General features: G+C 42.9%; 1 protein-coding gene across 3 annotated transcripts in view; it reads left to right on the top strand.

Moving 5' to 3' along the window:
- Nucleotides 1-418: 418 nt before the first annotated feature.
- The window catches only part of Syt9 (synaptotagmin 9), a 157,620-nt gene continuing 137,599 nt past the window's right edge, over nucleotides 419-20,439 (top strand). For all 3 annotated transcript variants that reach the window (XR_015003014.2, XM_048426571.3, XM_087908588.1), the window contains exon 1: nucleotides 419-578. Coding sequence is in view for 2 of the 3 variants with exons in the window: in XM_048426571.3 (XP_048282528.2) it covers nucleotides 434-578 (145 nt within the window). In the remaining variant the exon portion in view is untranslated. The remainder of the gene's footprint in view (nucleotides 579-20,439) is intronic.

Below are 20,439 nucleotides of genomic sequence, written 5' to 3'. Positions count from 1 at the left end.
AGCGAGTCAGGTGCTCCTCCGGCAACAAGCAAGCGCCTACGTCTCGGCCCACTGCTCCCCCGCCCCGGCGCGTCTTCTTGGAGGCCGCAGTGAGCCCCGCCCGCTGCTCGCACCCCTGACCCGGCCCCGCCCCCGGCGGCTGCGAGTAGCGGGCGGAGCGCGGAGAGGCGCGCTGGGCTCTGGATGCACCGCCTCCCTTCGGCTCCGGGGGAGGGACGAGGGGCCGCGCGGGAGACGGAGAAAGCCCGAGCGAGCGTCTAGCGGACCTCTGCATGCAACCGGTGGGAGGCCGGCCGGGCTGGCGCTGCGGCTCGGGCTGGGAGAGCGGACCGGCCGGCGGCGGCGGCGGCGGCGGCGGAGGCTCTGAGCTGGCAGGCGAAGGGCTTTCTCCCGCGCCCGCCTGCCCGGCGCGGTCCGAGGATGCGGGGGGGCGATGCCCGGGGCCAGGGACGCGCTCTGTCACCAGGCGCTGCAGCTGCTGGCCGAGCTCTGTGCCCGAGGGGCCCTGGAGCACGACAGCTGCCAAGATTTCATCTACCACCTGCGGGACCGTGCTAGACCCCGGCTCCGAGACCCAGGTAAGCGCCGCCGCCCGGCGCGACCCGAGGGCCCTGGGATGAGGACTTGGGGCCGCGCCAGGGCCTGAGCCAGGAGAGCAACACAGACTGGAGGAGAGCAGGGGGTGACCATTGAGCCCAAGGAGCTCTCCAAAAGCACCACATCGTGGCCTGATGCTAGAACTGGATGGAGGCTGCTGAGCGGAGGCCGAGCCGGGGTGGGCTAGGGCAGGCTTGGAGGAACCACGCCCGCCGCCACCTGCGCTTGGCTCCTGGGGACAGCTTCTTAGCTTAGAGCTGTGACTACCACATATTACCAGCTGGCTCCAAAAGCTAGGGGAGGCCGCGGAGGCCTCGGAGCTGGGAAAGGGATCGAAGAGCCCAGGTAACTCTCGGAAGTTGGGAACCAGGCTGCAACTGATTCCCACCGGGAGCTGCTTAGCCTGAGTGCCCAGTTCTTCTCCTGCTCTGGGATGAGAAGGGAAAGATAAAACTGTGCATGGGGCAGGGCCCTGATGCCACACGTCTAAGGTAGCTGGGCTTGAACCCTATCGCTGCATGTCGCAAGGTGTGCAGGCACAGAGGCCTTAGTTTCCAGTTTGTCCCGCTGCTGCAACCTGGCATACTACACTGGTGGGCTTGCTGGTGGTGTCCTGTGCAGTTGGCAGTTGCCCTAGTTAGAGCTGGCAGGATCCTAACTTTGAAAAGTTCATTTACTTTGGCATTTGACCAATTAAGATTAGAAGAAGGCATTTTATTTGAGCAGTTTGCTTTTTCCCACTGCCCTGGGTCCCACTGTCTTCTCATTCATCACCGGTCATCAGGAGAGGAGATGTGTTCCTTTACAATGTTGCCTGAGCGTCTTGTCAGCTGGAGGACTCAAATTTTCAGACTTTTTTCCAGTGTAAGTGTTTTAAGTTTTAAAAGGCATATTGTGGTTGGGTTGTTCAAAATGGGATGAGAGTGATCTGGGCCTTGATGGACACATGTGGACACTGCGATTCGCTATTGCTGTGCAAACTATTAAGTGCAAGTATTTCTCAGGTTTTGCCAGTTCGTTATATAAAATACATTTACCTAAAGGGTAGAGAAGTGCTTGGCTGTCAAAGAGCAGTCAGCTGACTTAAACAGCCTACCTTTAATAAGATATTCTAAATGTGTGTGGTGAAGGCAAGTGTTAAAAGTTTGTCACATTTTTCTATAGTCAAAACGGCTTTATTTTTCCTGCCCGTGGTTACGTTAATAAGTTTCTCAAATGATCGCTAACGTTTTACTCCAAAGGGGAGAATTAAGTGAAGAAATACTGATTCCAGTGACTTCCTAGGAGGCTTGGTTGTCCAGTCTGTGTGTGGCTCCTCAGTGGATGAGACTGTGTCTCTCAGACCACAGATATGAATGGAAGTGCTTCACCTCACCCACAGGAGTGTGGGGTGTGGTGTGTGCCCGTATCAGGACCAAGGATACACACTTTCCCCAAAGCGCATGTGAGGGCTGAAATCTCTGTGTTCCTGCCCCTGTGTGGTAGGTTTTCCTTGTTATCTCAGACAAGCTGTCATCTTTGGCTGTACAAGAGAAGGGGAATGAAGCCCGTCTCTGAATTGGGCTGTAAATGCCTCATCTTTTTGGCCAATTCTCTGCCTCTTTCCTTTACTGCAAGGGCTGCTTCCCATGTGCTCAGGTTCTCCCAGTTCCCACACTGGGTGGGCCTGGAGGAAGAGTCCCAAGGAATACTCCTTACAAGAGGAATTCTGGCTCCTTGGCTGAGAAATCGCTTTTCTGAAAGACTGACTGCCTTGCTGCTCCCTGACTTCCTGAAAGCAGTGCTCTGCTTAAACTAGGGCACATGGCTTTGAGGCAGCTCCTGCCCCTCTGGCTCCTTCCATGGGACAGGAGAGGAGCCCCGAAAGTAAAAGCTTGGAGGAAATACAGCTGAAGATGCCACCCTCTTCTTCAAGGCACTTCTGCTCAGTCCAGAGCTCCCTGTCTCCCTCCCTTCCTCACCTTGCTCACAGTAATTCCCACATACATCACATGGATTTTTGTCCATTCCCCTGAAGCTGTTTGTCTGAGCCAAGAGTGCCCTTAATCTCTGAGCCGTATAAGCTGAGTGACTGGAGAGGCCACACTGCACAATACTAAATGAACATTCCCCTGCTGTTGGATAATGTGACCCAGAACATCCATGTACAGCTGCCCGTGATGGTCCCCAGAGAATCCTTTGTGTAACTGGGTGACTTCCTGTTCTGTGAAGGAATCCACCTGAATGCCATGTTCCAGCCTTCTCTGCCTGATGCCTATCCATGCTACCCCATGGAAGCTGTTTTCTTAAGCTCCATCCAAGATTTCAGTTATAAAAGAAGAAAACAAGTAATTTTGTATCTAGGATGTTTTTTTCCCTTTTTCTGAGAAGGGGTAAGGCTGGGTCCCAAACCAGTGTACTTGAGTTAACAGGAAGAGGCTGTGGAAAGGTTCTGAGGCAGGAGCATTGTGGCTATGATTCAGAGAACACTAACTTCAGGGGTGGCTGGAGGTGGAGCGCGGTCAAGGATTGGATGGGTCAGATCATGTAGGGTCTTGTAAGCTCTTAGAAGGACCTTGCTTTTTACTCTGAATGAGATATGAACATTAGAAGTTGTTAGAGAAGTGGCAGCCGGACTGCCATGCAGGATGAAGACGCATGAATGTATCAGTGGTCTGTCTCAGAAATCCAGGAAGAGGTGCAAGCTCAGCATGGTCTTAATGGAGTCACTGAGGTGTAACGGTTATGGACCACTTTGAAGGAACCACTACTAATATTTGTTGACGGGGGAATCAGGAGGGTGGAAGAGCTGAGGAGGAGTTGCAGGGCTTCTGACGGAGAAGCAGGTTTCAGGAAGAGGCTTGGAGTAGGGAGGGAAAGCAGGGACGTTCTCTTTGATGTCTAGCGTTTTGTGCATAACTGACTATGCCGTGCCTCTTTAGTTAGCCAAGCTGTCCTGCAGCTGATGGTTTTCCCTTGTAGGGAATTGAAAACTCTCTGAGCTTCTCCTCATTCAGCTGTTTGCTGTTACACTAGGGAATCGAACCCAGGGCCTCTTCTGCACCACTGAGCTACACCCCCAGCCTTCTTGATTGACATCTTGAATGTCTCATTCTTATTCTCCATTCTCCATCTCTGACTGTTAGGAGGGAAGCCATCGGAACTCTGTGCCCATCGTTTCTACAGCTAGAAAAGACAGGGTGCTCAGATGCACTTCCTAGTTTCAAACATTATGATGCTCCTGTCTCTGCTCTGTAGGACCCTGATGGGACTGCACGGATGCCTTGTGTAGGTCAGTTCCCTTGGTCCTCTTAACAGTCTTCTGAGTTACTGCTGCTCAAAGCAGCTGTCTTGTGCCAGGAACGTCTGGGTCCTTGTGAGACACCCCAGATCCTAGGCCTGCTCCACACTTGCTCAATCTGCACCTTTGCTTTTGCAGGATCCCCAATTCGAGTTCAAGAAGCATGGTCAGGATGATTGGCATGTATAGGGAACGTGAAATCAGAAACTTACGCTAGTCCATGGCCATGCTCCTCACTTTCAGGAAGAGTTGGGCCTAAGTCAAAGTAGCATTTTAACCAGTCATGTCCTATTTACAGTTGTCCCTCAGTATCTGAAGGACATTGGTTCAGGGTTCCCACAGTGCTAAAATCTGAGGATGTTCAGCCGTTCATATAAAATGATGTAATGTTTGCAGGTGGCCTGTGCTCACTCTCCCACAAACTCTGAATAATCTGTTGGTTTTGATACCTAAGAATGTAAGTGGCATGTCAGTTGTTACAGACTATTGTTTACAGACTAATGGAAAGAGAAGAGTCTGTCCATGGTCAATACGGGTACACTCTCCCCTGGACATTTTTGATATACAGTCATTTAAATCCATGGATGTGGAGACCTTTAACACAGAGAGCTGACCGAACTCAGAACTCAGAAGTAATTGTCAGTGGTGATTTCTTAACCACTTTGTGACAGCCATCCTTAGGCCTGCTTTCTCTATTCTGAACATGTATAGCAGATTAAATCCCCCAAGTGTAGGTTAAATTGTGTGGATTAGAGACACCTTACTATTTGGTTTATGAATTCTTTAACCAATATCGTTTTTCCATTCCTGTTCCACTGCCATGTTCTGGAGGATTTCCTGCATATTTTTATCATCTGTACCAAAGAAAGGCCTAGAAAATGTTTTTGTACTAGCTCAGGTATGAAGTAGAGCTCCAACGTCATGTTATCAGTGACCCTTCCTTCCAGCCAAATACTACTGTATTATGGGAAGCCCCACCTCCACGTTCTCTACTTTGGCTATGGATTAAAAATATTTAAGGGCTCTAACAGAAGGAAAAATAACAACAAAAACATAACAATTACTGGGCTGTATGCCAGACCAGTCAAACAAAAGTCCCAGGCGTGGTGGTACCTGGGATGAGAGGGGTGAGTATAATATATTCCTTACATTTCTTGATTGATTCTGACTTATGGTCAGGTAGAGGACAACTCTTGTGACATAGATGAAGGTAAAGACCTCCTAACGCTCCTCAGCTCACGTTTCCTTACTGCAAATTATGAAAAACGATTTTAAACCCAGGAGAATTGACTGTTGCCTTTGTATATACTACTCTTATCAGCTGATCTATACTTGCTTTTGACAATATTTTGCCAAGTTTTTTCTTGAGCACTTTTAATAAATATCACAAGACTTTATCATGTCCATCCACTTTTAAAGGGAAAAAAAATTACATTCAAAACTGAATGTAGTGACATGTATCATGTATTTGCAATCTCAGTAGTTGGTAGCTAGAGATGTGAGATCAAGAGCTCAAGGCCAGCCTCAGCTATGTTATCAATTTGAGGCTAGCCTGGGCTACATGAGATCCTGTCCCCGGGCCAGAGAATGTAGCACTTTCACTGGTAAAATCTTGTATTGAATTATAGTGAAATCTCTTATCAGGAGGTATGTGTGGAAAATAATAATTAAATATAGTTTTAAGGGAAAATCTTTGTAACCATCGTGAATAAAAATTACCCTTAATTCAAACCTTACAAACTAGTAAAAACAATCATTTTTAAAATACTGTTTTTTTTGCGGGGGGGGGATAGTTTTTGGTGTGATTATGCACAGTGAGATTAACTTTTAAAGGTTAACGTTAATTGCAATGGGGAAATAACCTTCCAAGGAGTGAGTGGCATTGGATGTACAGTATGTGAAGGTCTCATTTGCATTTACTTCAGTGACATTTTAGGGCTTCGTCCTAAATATTTTATTTAAACAAGTGTGTTTTCATCTCTGTGGGATTCCTCTACATGGACCAGTGAGTGGTTTAGTCTCGAGGTAATTATCAAGAGAGAAAAACAAAAGCAGAGCCTGGTGCAGGCACCACAGGCAGGCCCCTGACCAGGTGCCTTTCAGAATAAACAATCAAAGGCACAGACTTTTTGATGTGGGCCAGGGTGTGGCAGAAAAATGAAAGAATGAAGCTGAGTGTGGAGGAACATCCCCTAAAATCCCCCCTCTCGTGTGTGTGTGTGTGTGTGTCTTGTGTGTTTGTGTGTCTATGTAACCCAGGTGATATCACTAGAAGCATGCTGGCACTTCTGTATGGGCGTGGTGGGTTCCCATGTGGTTGTCTTAGAAGAAATATACACTCATTTCTTCATCAAGTGACCACGTTCAGAACTCAGGGTTCATTAAAAGGGACAAAGTCAGGAAGGCAATTGCACTATGAGAGGTTAAATGTGGAGTGCGTATTTCTGCATTCTAAATGAAGTCTCAACTTGATTTGTGCAGGTTTTCCCTACGGGAATTGATTTTTTTTGGGATCACTCACTGTGTATCATGGACTGAGCAAGAGCTTTAGAGTCAGAATCTTATCCTGTACTTGATAGTTTAGTAACCTGGAACAAAATATTTCAACTTACTATTCATTGATAAAATGGGAATGGTCTGTTAAGACAACTGCGTGCTCAGAATAAATACTCAGACTCTGGTTTCCCTGCCTGGTTCCCTTTCAGTGGTGGTCCATGGACATGCCTGGTTTGTTGGTTTTTTTTCTTTTTTTCTATTTTAACTATTTTTCTATTGAACTCTCTTGAAGGCAGTGTTTCTGTTCTACTCTTTTTTGAGCATAGCATCTTTTCACTTTTTTTTTTTTTAGCTGTAGGCCTCTGAGAAAGTTTCTTCACCTCTGTATTCTTGTTTTCTCATTGATAAAATGGATTTCTAATATTTTTGTTCCCATTAAAGGAGCCAAGTAAAGTTCTGAATGCCATTTCAATTTAAATTTGAGATAAACATGTAATATTGTATGGGGCATACTAGACAAAGTAGCTAGCTGTTGCTTTTCTGAAATTCAATTTGAATTTGTCGTCCTATCTTTTCATTTGATTAGATTGGCAAGCAAACTCAGTATATCGTAATTCATATCAAATACTTATATAATAAATGCAGAGTCACCCTTAGCCATTGTTTCTATGATTATTGTCCAGTTATAATTATCATTGTTGTTGTGATTGCTATATATACTTTCCAAAGAATGAATATAATTCTTTTGGACATCTTAGCTGCTAATTTTACTGTCCCTCTTTTCCTTCTTCCTTTCTGTCTTCTTGTTGTGTTGTTGTTATTCTTTGTCTTTTGAGACAGAGTCTCACTGTGTAACCCAGGCTAACCTCACATTCACTCTATCTCAGGCTAGCCTTTAACTCCTGGTAACCCTCCTGTCTCCCCACCAGAATGCTGGGATATGTGTCAGCATGCCCAGTGGTGCTTCTGTATTCTTTTCTAGTATGATAATAACTTCTATGTATACTCCTTTGCTTTCTTTTGAGGAGTTCTTGAAATAATAATGAGCTTAAATTGATTTCTAGTGGGCCTATGTCATTTAGTCCTGTTACATATCAGCCGTCAATTCATTCTGAATGGGAGACACAACTTGAGCAGAAGCCTGCTGATTCAGTAGGCTTGAAGTGGCTACCTGGTGATTTTAATCTGTAGTTTGTTCTTGGTAGAACTGAGTGTTTTGACTATGTTAGACCTGGCTAAGCAGGCTCTCCCAGATGAATTTTCTATTTATTCTTGACAATGTGCATTTGAGTGTTGTTGGTTTTTGTTTTGTTTTGTTAGAGAATCTTAATGCTTTTCTTACAAATTTACATTTATTAAAATGTAAAGTTCAATCAAATTAGCTCATAGAGGGAGCACTGTATATTGACTTAATTAACTCAGGTTGTCTGACTATAATCAATCCATTGTATTGTGCATCCCATTTTTTATCTTTGTATGTGTGTAGGCACATGTATGTATGATATATATGTGTGCATGTTTATGTATGTGAGTGCAGACACACACCTGAAAGTCAGGATAACCTTGGTGTCTGTTCTTGCCTTCTACCTTGCTTGAGACAGGTCTCTTTTTGTTCACTACTTTACATTTTACAGACACATACTACCACAGGAGGCTTTACACAGACTCTGGGGATTCGAACTCAGGCACTCATATGGCAAGTACTTTATCCACTGGGCATCTCCTTTGCCACTTTTTAATTTCTTTTGGGACAGGATATCCTGCAGGCCCAGCTGGCCTTGAGCTTACTCTATTACTGAGAATGACCTTATGCTCCCTGCCCTCCTGCCACCATTGTAACGGTCTTCCAGTGCCAAGTAGTGCTTTCACTTATACGAATATGAAAGGATTATTTATGTAATTCATCTGTGACTTCACCCCATTTCACTCTTTTGTCATGTGACCTGTATGTTAGCCACTCTGATATGATCACTCTTTCCTAATGAAAATTAAGTTCAGAAACATTCATTGAGTGCCTCCTAAGTGCCATGTACCAGGTTAGCCATGAGTAATTGAAAGGCACATTAGACAAGTTTACTGCCCCTATGGAACTGAGATAGAATAATAACTGCAATTAATAAAATCAGGGGAGGAAGGGAGCCTTGCACTGAATACAGTACAGGAAAAGGGAAGTAATCAGCCGGTGTGAGTGGGTCTTTAAAGACTTCCTAGAGAAGTCTATTTGTGGGGCGGGGTGAATTCTAGGAAATTTTAAACTCATAACACAGGAGAGAATGGATCCTCTGTAATAGTAAGCGCAGTTCATGTTGGGAAGGCTGAGAGGTGAAACTGTTGTTCTTAGTACTGGTCCATCACGGAAGTCCTTGTGGGCCATTGTCAGAATCCAGGGAGGCCAGAGCTAGGTGGGCTTGGGCCCTGAGAGGCAACCTGAAAATGTTTGGACCTGCTGGGAGTCCAAAGGATCTATTCTCAGCAGAGTGAGGCAGGAAGTTTTCAGACAGGGGGAATTCTGTGGTGTAGCTTTTCAAGTCCTCTCTGTCCTCTTGGGAGACATGTTCTGGTTGTCAGTTTCTTCTTCTCCAAGGTAAGGTCCTGACAGATAGGAAATCTTCTGCTAAATGATTCCAATTTTAGATTCCCAGTCATGTCCCTCTGAAATGCAAGTGTAATTACCTCATATAGTTGTAAAACCTGCCTTTGACATCTGGTTCCAACATCTGGATTCCAGATATAATTTCCAGCGATGCCAGCGGTGACATCTTTCTACTTTGCCTAGCTATTCAACAATGAAAAGGCTGCCAATTCAGTTGCACTACAGTCACCCGGTCCGTGGTTGAGCCCAGTCTGTGTTCTCTGTGTCGGCAGCATCCAGGAGGGAGTGAGCATGGACCCAAATCCATGCTGTGAAGATCATTATTCTCCTCTATATGGGAACTACCGAGGAAGAGGCACTTTTTAAACAATTGAATCAAATACCTACAGGTAACGGGCTGTCTCCTTTTCCCCTCTGTACTCTGCCTCCACACAAACTTTGCTTTCGACACGTAAAGGACATGCCTAGTTTCAGAACACATTTCAGGTTGTATGCATCATAGCAGTCAGACCCACTGAGGGCTTTCACCTAAAGACTGGCATGAAAAGATTTGCTTCTGTTTGTGTTGTTTCGGGTTCACCTTGAGATAGGCGCCTGCAGGGTAGCCCATCCAGGCCTGGAACAGCGTATACCATGTTGGCCTTGAACTCATTTCTATCTTTCTACCTCATCCACATGAATGCAGGGATCACAGGGATGTGCTACCATGCCCAGTTCAGATTCACCGCTTCATTAGATTATTCTGGAATCAGGATGAAGGTTGAGTATATAGGTTGTTAAGGGGTTTGTTCATTTGTTCCTCACATTTATTGAGTTTCTTCTGTGTGTCAGGTGCTATTGCAGGTGCAGTCACACGTCAGTGATAGGGAAATGGTTTGAAAAGTGCAGTGTTAGGCAGTTTCTTTGTTTTGTAAACACAGAATAGATTCATATAAGTCTGTTGGTATAGACTAGTCTAGTCTATTACCACGATCTCAGTGCAGTCAAGAGACAAGAGTTTTTCTCTTCATCATAACAATATGATACTATCATATATGTAGTCTGTTATTGACCACAATGCCATGCAACCTTATGACCACTTACAATGGAGAGATGTTTAGATATTGTACACAGATGCATGTAGTTATATATACAGTAAAAGCATGCAAACACAAAACAGCTTTCCCTCATGGAACATGCATTATTTGTGAGAATAATTACATATAAATCAATTACAGGGTATGTTAGGTATTACTCTGTGCTAAGGAGAAATAAAAAAATGGAAAGAGTATAATTTGCTTATGAGTCAGGATCAGAGGGAGATGTGGGAATAAGATACATGCATCAAGGGAAAGAGCATTCAGGCAGGGGAATGACAGGTACAAAGGTTCTGCTGCAGGAGCATGCCTAGCTGTCCAGGTGTCAGCCCCAGAGTCACTGGGGTTATAGTGACATAGGCAAGGAGGAGGGCAGCAGTGGGTGAGGGCAGAAAGATCATGATAGTTAGAGTATAGGCTCTAAGAACCATTAGGGCTGAGTATGTAGCTCGGTTAATAGATGAGAGCTCACAGAGCTCTGGGGATTCATAAACTACATAAAGTAGTGCATGCCTGTGATCCTAGCTCTGAGGTGGTAGAAGCAGAAGGATCTGAAGTTCAAGGTCATCCTCAGCTATATAACAGATTCAAGGCCTGCATGGGCTACATGAGATCCTTTCTGAAAAGAAAAACAGAAATTGGAGAACTAGCTGCCGGAGAGAGACCTGAGAGACATTTGTATATGTGTTAGTCTGGGAGAGCTCACAGCTCTTAGGTGATAGGAATAATCTGGTGTAGGAAGTAACAGTTCCTTATGGCAGACAAAGATGGGGGGCTGCTGGGCTGACATCTTATGTTGCCATATGGATGCACTTCCCAGGAGTTCGCAGAAGAGGTCTAGATAGCAGAAACATATTTAGATGCCTAAGGAACATGGGCAAATTTATAGCCGAGTGATTAGATGGGAGTACTGAATTAGTCTGTTAATCCCTTCATAGCAAAATTGCTCTGAGTGGGGAGGAAGACTGCAAACACTAAGCATCTATGTTTTGTAGTTTTGGAGACTAGGAAATCCAATTAGGTCTTAGGTGTCAGTACCACCTGAGGTCCTGTTCCTCATAGATGGTTCCTCTCTGTGTACTCACACGGTAGAGGGACCATACATTCTCTCGGGCCTTGACTGATCGATTAATTGCCCGAGACAGAATCTTATGTGTCTTAGGCTAGTCTCAGCCTTGCTATGTAGGCAAAGATGACTTTGACTCTCAATCGTCCTGCCTCTACTTCCTGAGTGTGGAAATTATAGGCATGTGTCACCATGCCCGGTTTGTCATGGCATTCTTCAAAAGCAGCTCTAATCCTATCTGTGTGTGCTCTACCTTGATTTTTATATTTGGCAGTTGTGGGAATTAAACCGTGGCCTTGTAATATTAAACAAGGGCTCATTCACTGAACTACACCACCAGCCTTCCATCCTTGTTTTCTAATCATCTCCTAAAAGTCTCCACTTCTTATTTTCTTATTATTCATTTATTTATTTAATTTTTGAGACAGTTTTTTTTTTGTTTTTCTTTTTCTATATAATAGCCATGGCTGTTCTGGAACTCACTTTGTAGACCAGGCTGGCTTTGAATTCACAGAGAATCACCTGCCTCTGCCTCTTGCTTGCTGGGATTAAAGGCATGTGCCGTCACCACCTGCCAGGTCCTCTTTGCTTCATGTTGTCACTTGGTGATTAGGTTTCAATGTGTAATTTTGGGGCAGGACATGAATGAACATTCAGACCACAGCACCGACAAAGAGCAAATGAAGATAGGCCTCACACAACTTCAGAGATGAGGACCTGCCAACAAGAAACTGGGAAGGACCAGCAAGTGGGAGAGGAAGCAAGAAATGGGAGTGTGTGCCTAAACATGAAGAGAGACTTCTTGAGGCACGGACATGATGCTATGCATGAAATACAGCTACTAGGCCAAGCAAGGTAGCAACCAGGCTGACCATCACACTGAGTGATGGAGAGGCTCATTGGAAACCTGGAACTAAGTTATTTTGGGGGTAAAAAAGAAAAAAGCTGGGGAATGTCTAAGGAGCGTCTTTAAAAAAAAAGAAAAATTAAACAAGAAACAAATTTGTAACGGGAAAGAAGCAAAGATTGAAAAGATGACTTGTAATAAAAAGAGAACCATTTGTATGATGGGGGAGAGGAAAAACAGGCAAAAAGGAGTGACATGCTGGGTGCAGGGTGTGCTTCTCAGCAGTTCACCCTTGATCAGAGAGGTAAGGCAGAATCCCTGGGCACAGTAGGGAAGGGATGCTGCCATCATTGGTCTTAGATTATTCTTCCCATCTCAGTGAATGAGGAGTAAAGCTCTTGTGACAGTCAAAGTCGGGGGGGGGGGGGACTGGAAGCAGGAGTGTGATAATAATTACCTAGCCGAATGGGCGACTGAATGGATGTGATGACTGCTGACCAGTACTGAGGTCCTGCCTCAGACTGATGATCATGAGTTTCATAAAATGTGTTTGCATGTATGTGTGTTACTTTCCTACCACATTCAACTCTGCTTGTATAGATAAGGAAAAGATTTGTGTTCATTTTCTTGAATCTTTATTATGTCCTGGGGCTCAAACTTAGAGGTCATCAGACTTGGCAGTAGGCTCCCTTACCCTAAGTCATCTGCCACACTGATATTTGTGTTTAAACGGGAATATGAGTATGCATCAAAAATGAAAGAGTAGCAAAAATGTCGAGAATGCATAGCATGCAGTGATTTGACTGAAATTTATTATAAGGAGAGAAAGATGCACATGGAAGAGGAATAAGGGTGGGCTGGGAATGTAGCTCAATCAGTAGAATCCTTGCTTAGCATGTGTGAAGCCTTGGGTTTGATCTTCAGCACTGTGTAAGACCAGGCCTAGGGCACAAAGCCCATAATCTCAGTATCTCAATAGAGACACGAGGATCAATTAAACGTTATTCCCAGCTGTATAGTAAGACACTGGGAAATGCTGTGTTAAAACAATTAAAAGAGGGGAATTAAGGATGAGAAAGATTAAACAGTCCAAGGCTCTGTCAGGGGATGGCTATTGGAAACTCATTGAAGAAGGGGAGAGGGTGCAGTTTTTCAGGGTGATGGAAATGCTGGTCTGTTGGTGACACCAGGATGCAAGGCATTTTCACCACATAAGGTTCTGAAATAGGGCGGAGGACAAGATATTGAAAGAGAAAAGCTCAAAGAACTGCATCGAGGGTTTTGGAAGCGTTATGACTATACAGATAAAGAATTAACCAGGAATTGTGATGACAGTGGTTTTAGGGAGAGGGACAGTAAGTCAGCAAGTGGGTTGTGCCAGGAAAGGGGGAACAGCCTAAACAACAGTAAGCGGTGGGGGGAAGGATGGGCAGTTGTGGAGCAGTGGTGTGGGAGAGCTAAAGCTGGGGGATTTTAGAGGAAACACCAGCAAGTTATTTATCAGGCAGAAATGTTGACGGGATATGTTAAGGCAGTAGACAGATAACTTAGAAAGTATTGAAGAGGCAGAATAGCCCGTGCATGACATAAAATAGAGAGTTCTTGATTTCCAAGTGTCTGGTGGCTGTACCTAGGAAGGTGATCACATGATGGATAGGGCTTACTATAGGAAGTTGGGACTATGGGAAGTTGTGAAAGAAAAAATGAGAATAATTTTAAATACATCAAGTTCAAGAATGCATATGGTGCCTGCTGCAGGTGCCCACGGTTATGGGGCGAAGTTAGAAGATCATCAGAGTCTAAAGTCCTTTACCGTACAGAAATTCTATGGAGTAGGTCTCTGTGGGGCTGGGGCATCAGAATCAACCCAGGAATCTTCAAAGATACAAATTCTCTGCCCTGGTTGACTGAGTCGCAGTCCTCAGGTTGACCCCAAATTATCTGTGTTCTTGAGACTAATGAACTGTCAGGGCTGCAAAGGTTAGTGGCCTTCACGGGTTGAAATGACTTTTGCAACCCAATTATAAAAGAAAAATATGCTCAAATCACCTGTGTAAAACTTTTATAAAAATTAGGCAAAGAAATACAGACATCCCAATGCATTTATTACATAAAATTGGTAATTTGTAAAACTACGCTGGGAATTAATACACTTAGATTATGCGGTACAGCCCCCACTGGCAACATAAATGGTAAATTTTGAAGAAAATTTGGCTTTAGGATGTAGCTGTAATATCCCATCAATAAGGAAAACGTTGGCCTTCTTTATTACTAAGCATGTAACATGAATAACATCTGTGCATAATTTAGTATAACCGTACAGTAGATATGGTTGCAAAAACTCTGGGCTAGAAGAGTCTCGTCAGCTAGAAATCATCTTGGAATACTGTAGCTACAAATATTCTGAGTTCTGCTGGTTCCCCTGGACTGGGTTTTCTCTACCTAACTGTTCTCAAAGCCACTTATAAAATAACCACTCTGAGGCTTAATATTAATTGCATGCTCTTTGGCCTATTAGCTAAGGCTTTTTTTTTTTAACTAACTCTTACATCTTAAGTTAACCTGTTTCTGTTATTTTATATTCTACCATGAGGCGTGTGGTTTGTTACCTCACTTCTTGCTACTTGGTTGGCAGCATGGCATCTGTCTGACTCCGCCTCCTTTCTCCCTGCATTCAATTTGGTTTTCCCACCTAGCTATATTTTGCCCTGCCATAGGCCAAAGCAGCTTCTTTATTAACCAATGGTAATTAAAAAAAAAAAACACAACATAGTGAGGGGAATCCCACATCAGAATACCTTTTCTCTTGCCAGAAATATTCCTGGAACAGAGAACAGATTTGACTGGATTGAGAAAGCCACTTTTAATATTTTATTCAGGAGATAAAGTGATTCAGGGAATCCCAAGCTAAACATATTTTCAATTTTATTTTTTCAAATACTATGGATGTCAGATGCCAGCATAGCTGAACTCACTCTGCAGGCTCCCCCAATATTTCCTGGGGAGTGAGGAAAACAGGCTGCCAGCCCTTCTTCAGTCTTCTCTTGAACCATTGCTTTGGATTTCGTGTTAGTGCAATATCTGGGATGTATTTGTCATTTTTAGTCTAGGGATTTAAGCCTTTTTGTGTACTGATTTAGTTTTGAGGTAGCTAAGATTCATCACACCGTATTATGATTCAGAGAGAGTCTACAAAGAGAACCAGAATATCCCTCAAAGTGTTTCTTTCCATGTGTTCTTGGTAAAAAAACACCCATGGATTCTAACTGGCATTGCTTTGCAGACATTTGTATGTGGATTATTTATTAAAGCCGTCTCTTGTGTAGTGGGGGGGAGGATCCAATTCCCATGGGTTGGATCCACTCTGCAAACTGATGACGATTCAAGTCACAATTCTCTTCCATTATACTGGATTTTAAAATATCTTTTAATTTCTATAAAATTGTGCTTCAGTAACCCAATCATAGCTGTCTTCCCAGTGGTTCAGTCTATGGGAAGTTAAGTTGGGGACACCATTGTGCATAGACTGGATCCAAAGAGGTTCCAGGAAGGGAGTGACAAGTGCTGATCATCATAATGCCAGTGAAAGCGTGGGGAGTTGTCCCTGACAACTTGTGTCTGACTCTTTCCCTGTTCAGAAGTTTCATTAAATATATTGAATTAATAAGTGAAAAATACTTGTCCGTGGATTTTCTATTGACTTTATCTGTTCTTTTGACAAAACTTCATGCTAATTGAATTATCTCTCCTATAAAAACTGTATGCAAAGTAAATCATCACATAAAACCTATTTATAGTCATATTATGAAAAACAATGGGAACTTAGGAACCATAAATTTTTAATTAGTGGAGAAACAATTAAATGTGTAAAACTGAGTTTACTAAGGCTTTACAACCTAAGAAAATCAGAATTGGGGACCTACTGCGGTAATATGTTAAATAGACAAATAATTAGAGAGTAGAATTAACAAGCAGTTAAAAATCTGATGCACTTTTGGAAGTGTCCACCCACTAAGAGAAAAGTAATGTTCAGGAATCATTTTGGAAACTGATAAGTACATGACCAGATCTTAGAAAGGAAACACAGCCTTCAGCGGGGTGACTGTGTGTGCACAGCTGAGCATGCTGGCCCATACTTGGAATCCCAGTAGTTGGAAGGCTAAGGCAAGAGGACCGTGATGAGTTCAAAGCCAGTCCGGGCTACACAATAAAACCGTGCCTCACCAAAAATATTCACTAGGGCATATGTTCCACATCACGCACTTCATCCCTTCTAAGTACGCAGTTTGGGTCTCTCCCATAAATCATAGCTGTTCTGTTCGAGCATCACCATAAATCAGTTCTAGAAAGTCCCTATCACCCCAGAGAGGTTCCTCATGTATGTGTTCTGCTAATTCCGACCTCAGGAGGTCATTAGGCAACCTTTCATCTCTAAACTTATTTCTTCTGGATGTTATAGATAAATGCTGTCTATCACAAGAGCTTGCTGCGGCAGGGTTCTTTGAGCATAATTTTGAAGTCCAACCATGTTCTCTGTATCATTAGTTCTTTTTAATGCTGTAGTATTTCATTATATAACTGCACTGTGTTTTATTTATCTGTTTACCACTTTGGGGCATTTTTTCATTTTCGTGGTATTATTGATAATAGTATTTAGAAAATTCAAGTGCAAGGGAATTTTACTAAATTTATTCTTTACAAGTTTTCCAAACAATGTGTGTGTGTGTGTGTGTGTGTGCATAAGCATGCATTGGGGTATGTGCTCACATGTGCAGGCCAGAGACCAATATTAGATATATTCATCTATTTTTCTCCACTCTGTGTTTTTAAGACAAGGTCTCTCACTAAATCTATAGCTTGTGACTCAGGTAGACTGATTAGCCAGCAAGTTCCAAGTATTCTCCTTGTCTTAGTTACTTTCTATTGCCATGACCAAGGAAACCTATAAAAGAAAGAATTTAATGGGACCTTACAGTTACAAAGAGTGACTCTATGACCATCAGGACAGAGAGTGTGAGGCAGGCTGCTTTAGAACAGCAGCTGGGAGCTTATATGTGGTCCACAAACATGAGGCTAGGGAGCTAACTGGAAATGGTGTTGGATTTTGAAACCGTAAAGTCCAGTGACATACCTCCTCCAACAAGGCCACACCTCCTACTGCCTCCCAAGCTGTTCTAATCCCTGGGGACCAAATATTCAAACATGAGTCTATGAAGGCCGTTCTCATTCAAACTACCATACCCTTTTCCCACTTTCCTCACATTGTTAATAGGTGTGTGCCATTATTTAAGCCTGGCTTTTCCCACGGTATTTGGATATACTTGGTTCATCATGTTTGCGCAGACAGCAACTTAACAACTGAAACTTCTTCCTGCTTCCCTAGGTATAAGTTTTTATATAGATATAGTTTTTTTTTTCATTTCTCTTAGCTGTATGCCTAGAAATAAGATTTCTGGGTTGTACTGTAAATCTGCATTTAACATCTTGATGAACTGCCAAACTGTTCTCCACGATGACGGCAGTATTTTATATTCCAACCAATAGTGTACAAGGATTCTCATTTCAAAAAAGCCTTGTCAACATTTATCATTATCTGTCTTTTTTATTACAGTCATTGCAGTGGGTGTGAAAAGCTATTTTACGATAGCTAAGATTTGGAGAAACAAATACTGTCTTCTCAGGAGGTAAGAAGAAAGCAGTGCTACTCCTGATAAAACCTTCGGAAACAGAAACAGAGGCAGTGTCTGCATGTGAGAGGGATGCTGCTGAGAGCAGCCATTATGACAATAGCAACAATGCATTCTAGGAGGTGTTAACCCTTTTACACAATCACTAATGCAGCAACCTTGAGGTGGGGTCTACTGATAAGCATGGCTATGAACTACCATGTGGATGCTAGGAACTGAACTGGGGTCCTCTATGGAGCAGCAAATACCCTTAACTGCTGAGCCATCTCTACAGCCCATAGCCTGCCCTTTTCCACTCAGCCCCCTGCTTTCATGCCATTGATCAGATTCAGTCATGTGGTTCTACCAACCTACGGAAAAATGAAGAAATGAAGTCTTTTGGCTTGAGAGGTATCATTTCTCATACAATGCTTGTTCTTCTAGAAAACTGGAGAAATAGATTAGGTGGCAACGATCCGTTTCTGTCATATTTAAGGCATATAATACCTTTGCATGACCTCAGACCTAGCAACTGCAAAGCACAAAGTTGAAAGATTCAGACAATTATAGCAATTTTTACAGAAGATGCTACAAACAAAATGAAGTGTACCAAGTAGGGCATGTTAATAGCAATAAATGACAGAAAATGCACATCCTTAAGTGTACAGAAATACGCTTACTAATAAGAAACACGACTGTGTCTTTTGGAAAGAAAACACTGCAATTTTGATTCCTTTTTACAGGACACTGAATAGACAGTTCCTAGTCTTATGTGTGCTTTTTCGTTCTTATGAGTTGAGTGTTTTAATTTTAATTCTCTACCCTCAAGGGCACATTCTAGACTCATCTGTTAAATGCTTGCCTGTATTACTAAACACACATATAGAGGCTGTTTGATTTAGGACAGACTCAGCAAGATTACTGGAATGTTCAATTGACTGCCATGGTGAAAATCGTCTGCTTTGAGATAGATAAGAAGATCAAATCAGTGGCTATCCTCAGTCCAATGCTTTATCAGGAGTGAATGAAAGGGAAGCCATTAGTGGTCATTTCCCACATACTAATTACTCAACTTCAAATCCTAGAAAAATATTTGCACATTCTTGGTAATTATTATAGATTGGAATTTTTTAATAGAGTTCGAGAGTTGGGAACATTGGGAGGGCACTATTTCTGGCCAGGTTATTTAGACAGTAATAATTCTTCACAGTTTTCTGATAACATCTTCTGATTTAACAAGCAATATGGAGCCAAGTGATTCTGGCTATTTGGTATCCTTGGCAACCACTGTTAGATGGTAAATTGAATCAGTTAAAATTAATTTCTTATGAAAAATCTGCCTTCATCAAAAGGGTACTAACTTTGATGCTTACATGCACAAGATGTACATATGCATCCACACATATGTGCAGTGCCATCGGATATGATATAGATGAATTTTTCAAAGCCTCATAACAAAGGCCTAGCACAGAGTGGGGAGGTTGAGGGAAGGTTACAAAGAACTCTGCCTCTAAGTATTTTTGCTTCTGTTTGGAGCGGGAAGACTTACATAAATGCAGAAACCTCAGGCATGATAGCTGCTGTGTGAGTGTTAGCCATCATGACAAAGCTATGCAAAAGATTTCAAAGGACTAGAGAACACATTTTCCCAAATGTATAATGAAACAAAAAAAAAGGAAGAAACAAAGCAGCCTTTAAGTGTTAGGTAGTATCTGGGAAACTATTTGAAGGAACCTGAGTAAGTTTAAGGTCAGCAGAGGTAGACTGAGAAGTTAGACTATGTCAGCTTTGTGCTGATAGACAAAATTTAGAAAGCTATGTAAGGGTCTTGGGGACCATGTTAAAATTTGATTTGTACTTTAAGGTAGTAATAGTCTATTTTCTAATCAAATCCATAGGGCATGGGCTAGAATAGAAGAAAGGTATAAAGACAGTCTGGGGCTTATTACTTAGGCAGGCTACTGGGTTGTTCACTATGCAGGGCCAGGACTGGGCTGAGGGAGTCACAGAGATTGTATTGAGTTTCCGAAATACAGATTGGAAGGGTGTAGGACTTACAGAGTTGAGTCTAAAATGAAAGAACTCTTTCAAGTATTATTTTGAAATTATAATAATAGTTGCATTCCTTTGTTCCTGGCAGCACTTTCCTTTAAACACATGATTCTGTTGCTTCTACACTCCCTAGTGTTTCTATGTGTATAGTGGTCATGGCTCAGTTACATCCTCCAGGAGAGATCACAGTACAAGAACAGAGGTGAGGTGGGAGAGGGAGCCCAGTGTGCACGTTCTATGAAGGGATTAGAGCAAGACAGGGTGTGTTTAGCCTACAGTGCCCGGGAGTGGCTTACAGGAACTCAGAAGTTGGCGTCTTTCCAGGAAACAGAAGTGCCATTCTAAGTGAATTTCAGACCTGATGGCGGTGCCGGGAGTGTGAGAATGGGGTTATGGAGGGAATAGTCAAGTCTTATCCTAAGTAGACTCAATTGCTGAGATTGCAGGGCCTTCCAACCATCACCTAATTTCAGAAATAGCCATGATTTTTCTCTCTTGTTGAATCTATCTAAAATCTCTTGGAGTCTATTTTTATTGCTGCCCTTTTAGATAAAGTCCTCTGATATGTTTATTGCCTGCTGTGCTATGTAAAACTGCTTTGATTCGCCCAAGCTTTATTTCTCTTTTGCTTGCAGCGAAGTGCTTCATTCTGATATTTCAGGATATGTTGTTCAGACTGTATGTATAAGGAACAGCTTTTTCCTCAAAGAAGATAAGAGGTGTTTTATTCTGGAGCCAAATCTGAGTGACCGCGGCCCAAGAACAC

The sequence above is a fragment of the Myodes glareolus genome, chromosome 7 (genome assembly GCF_982192425.1).
Source record: "Myodes glareolus chromosome 7, mMyoGla1.1, whole genome shotgun sequence".
Lineage (NCBI taxonomy): Eukaryota > Metazoa > Chordata > Mammalia > Rodentia > Cricetidae > Myodes > Myodes glareolus.
Note: the sequence above shows the minus strand (reverse complement) of the source record. Positions and strands in the feature narration are given on the sequence as shown.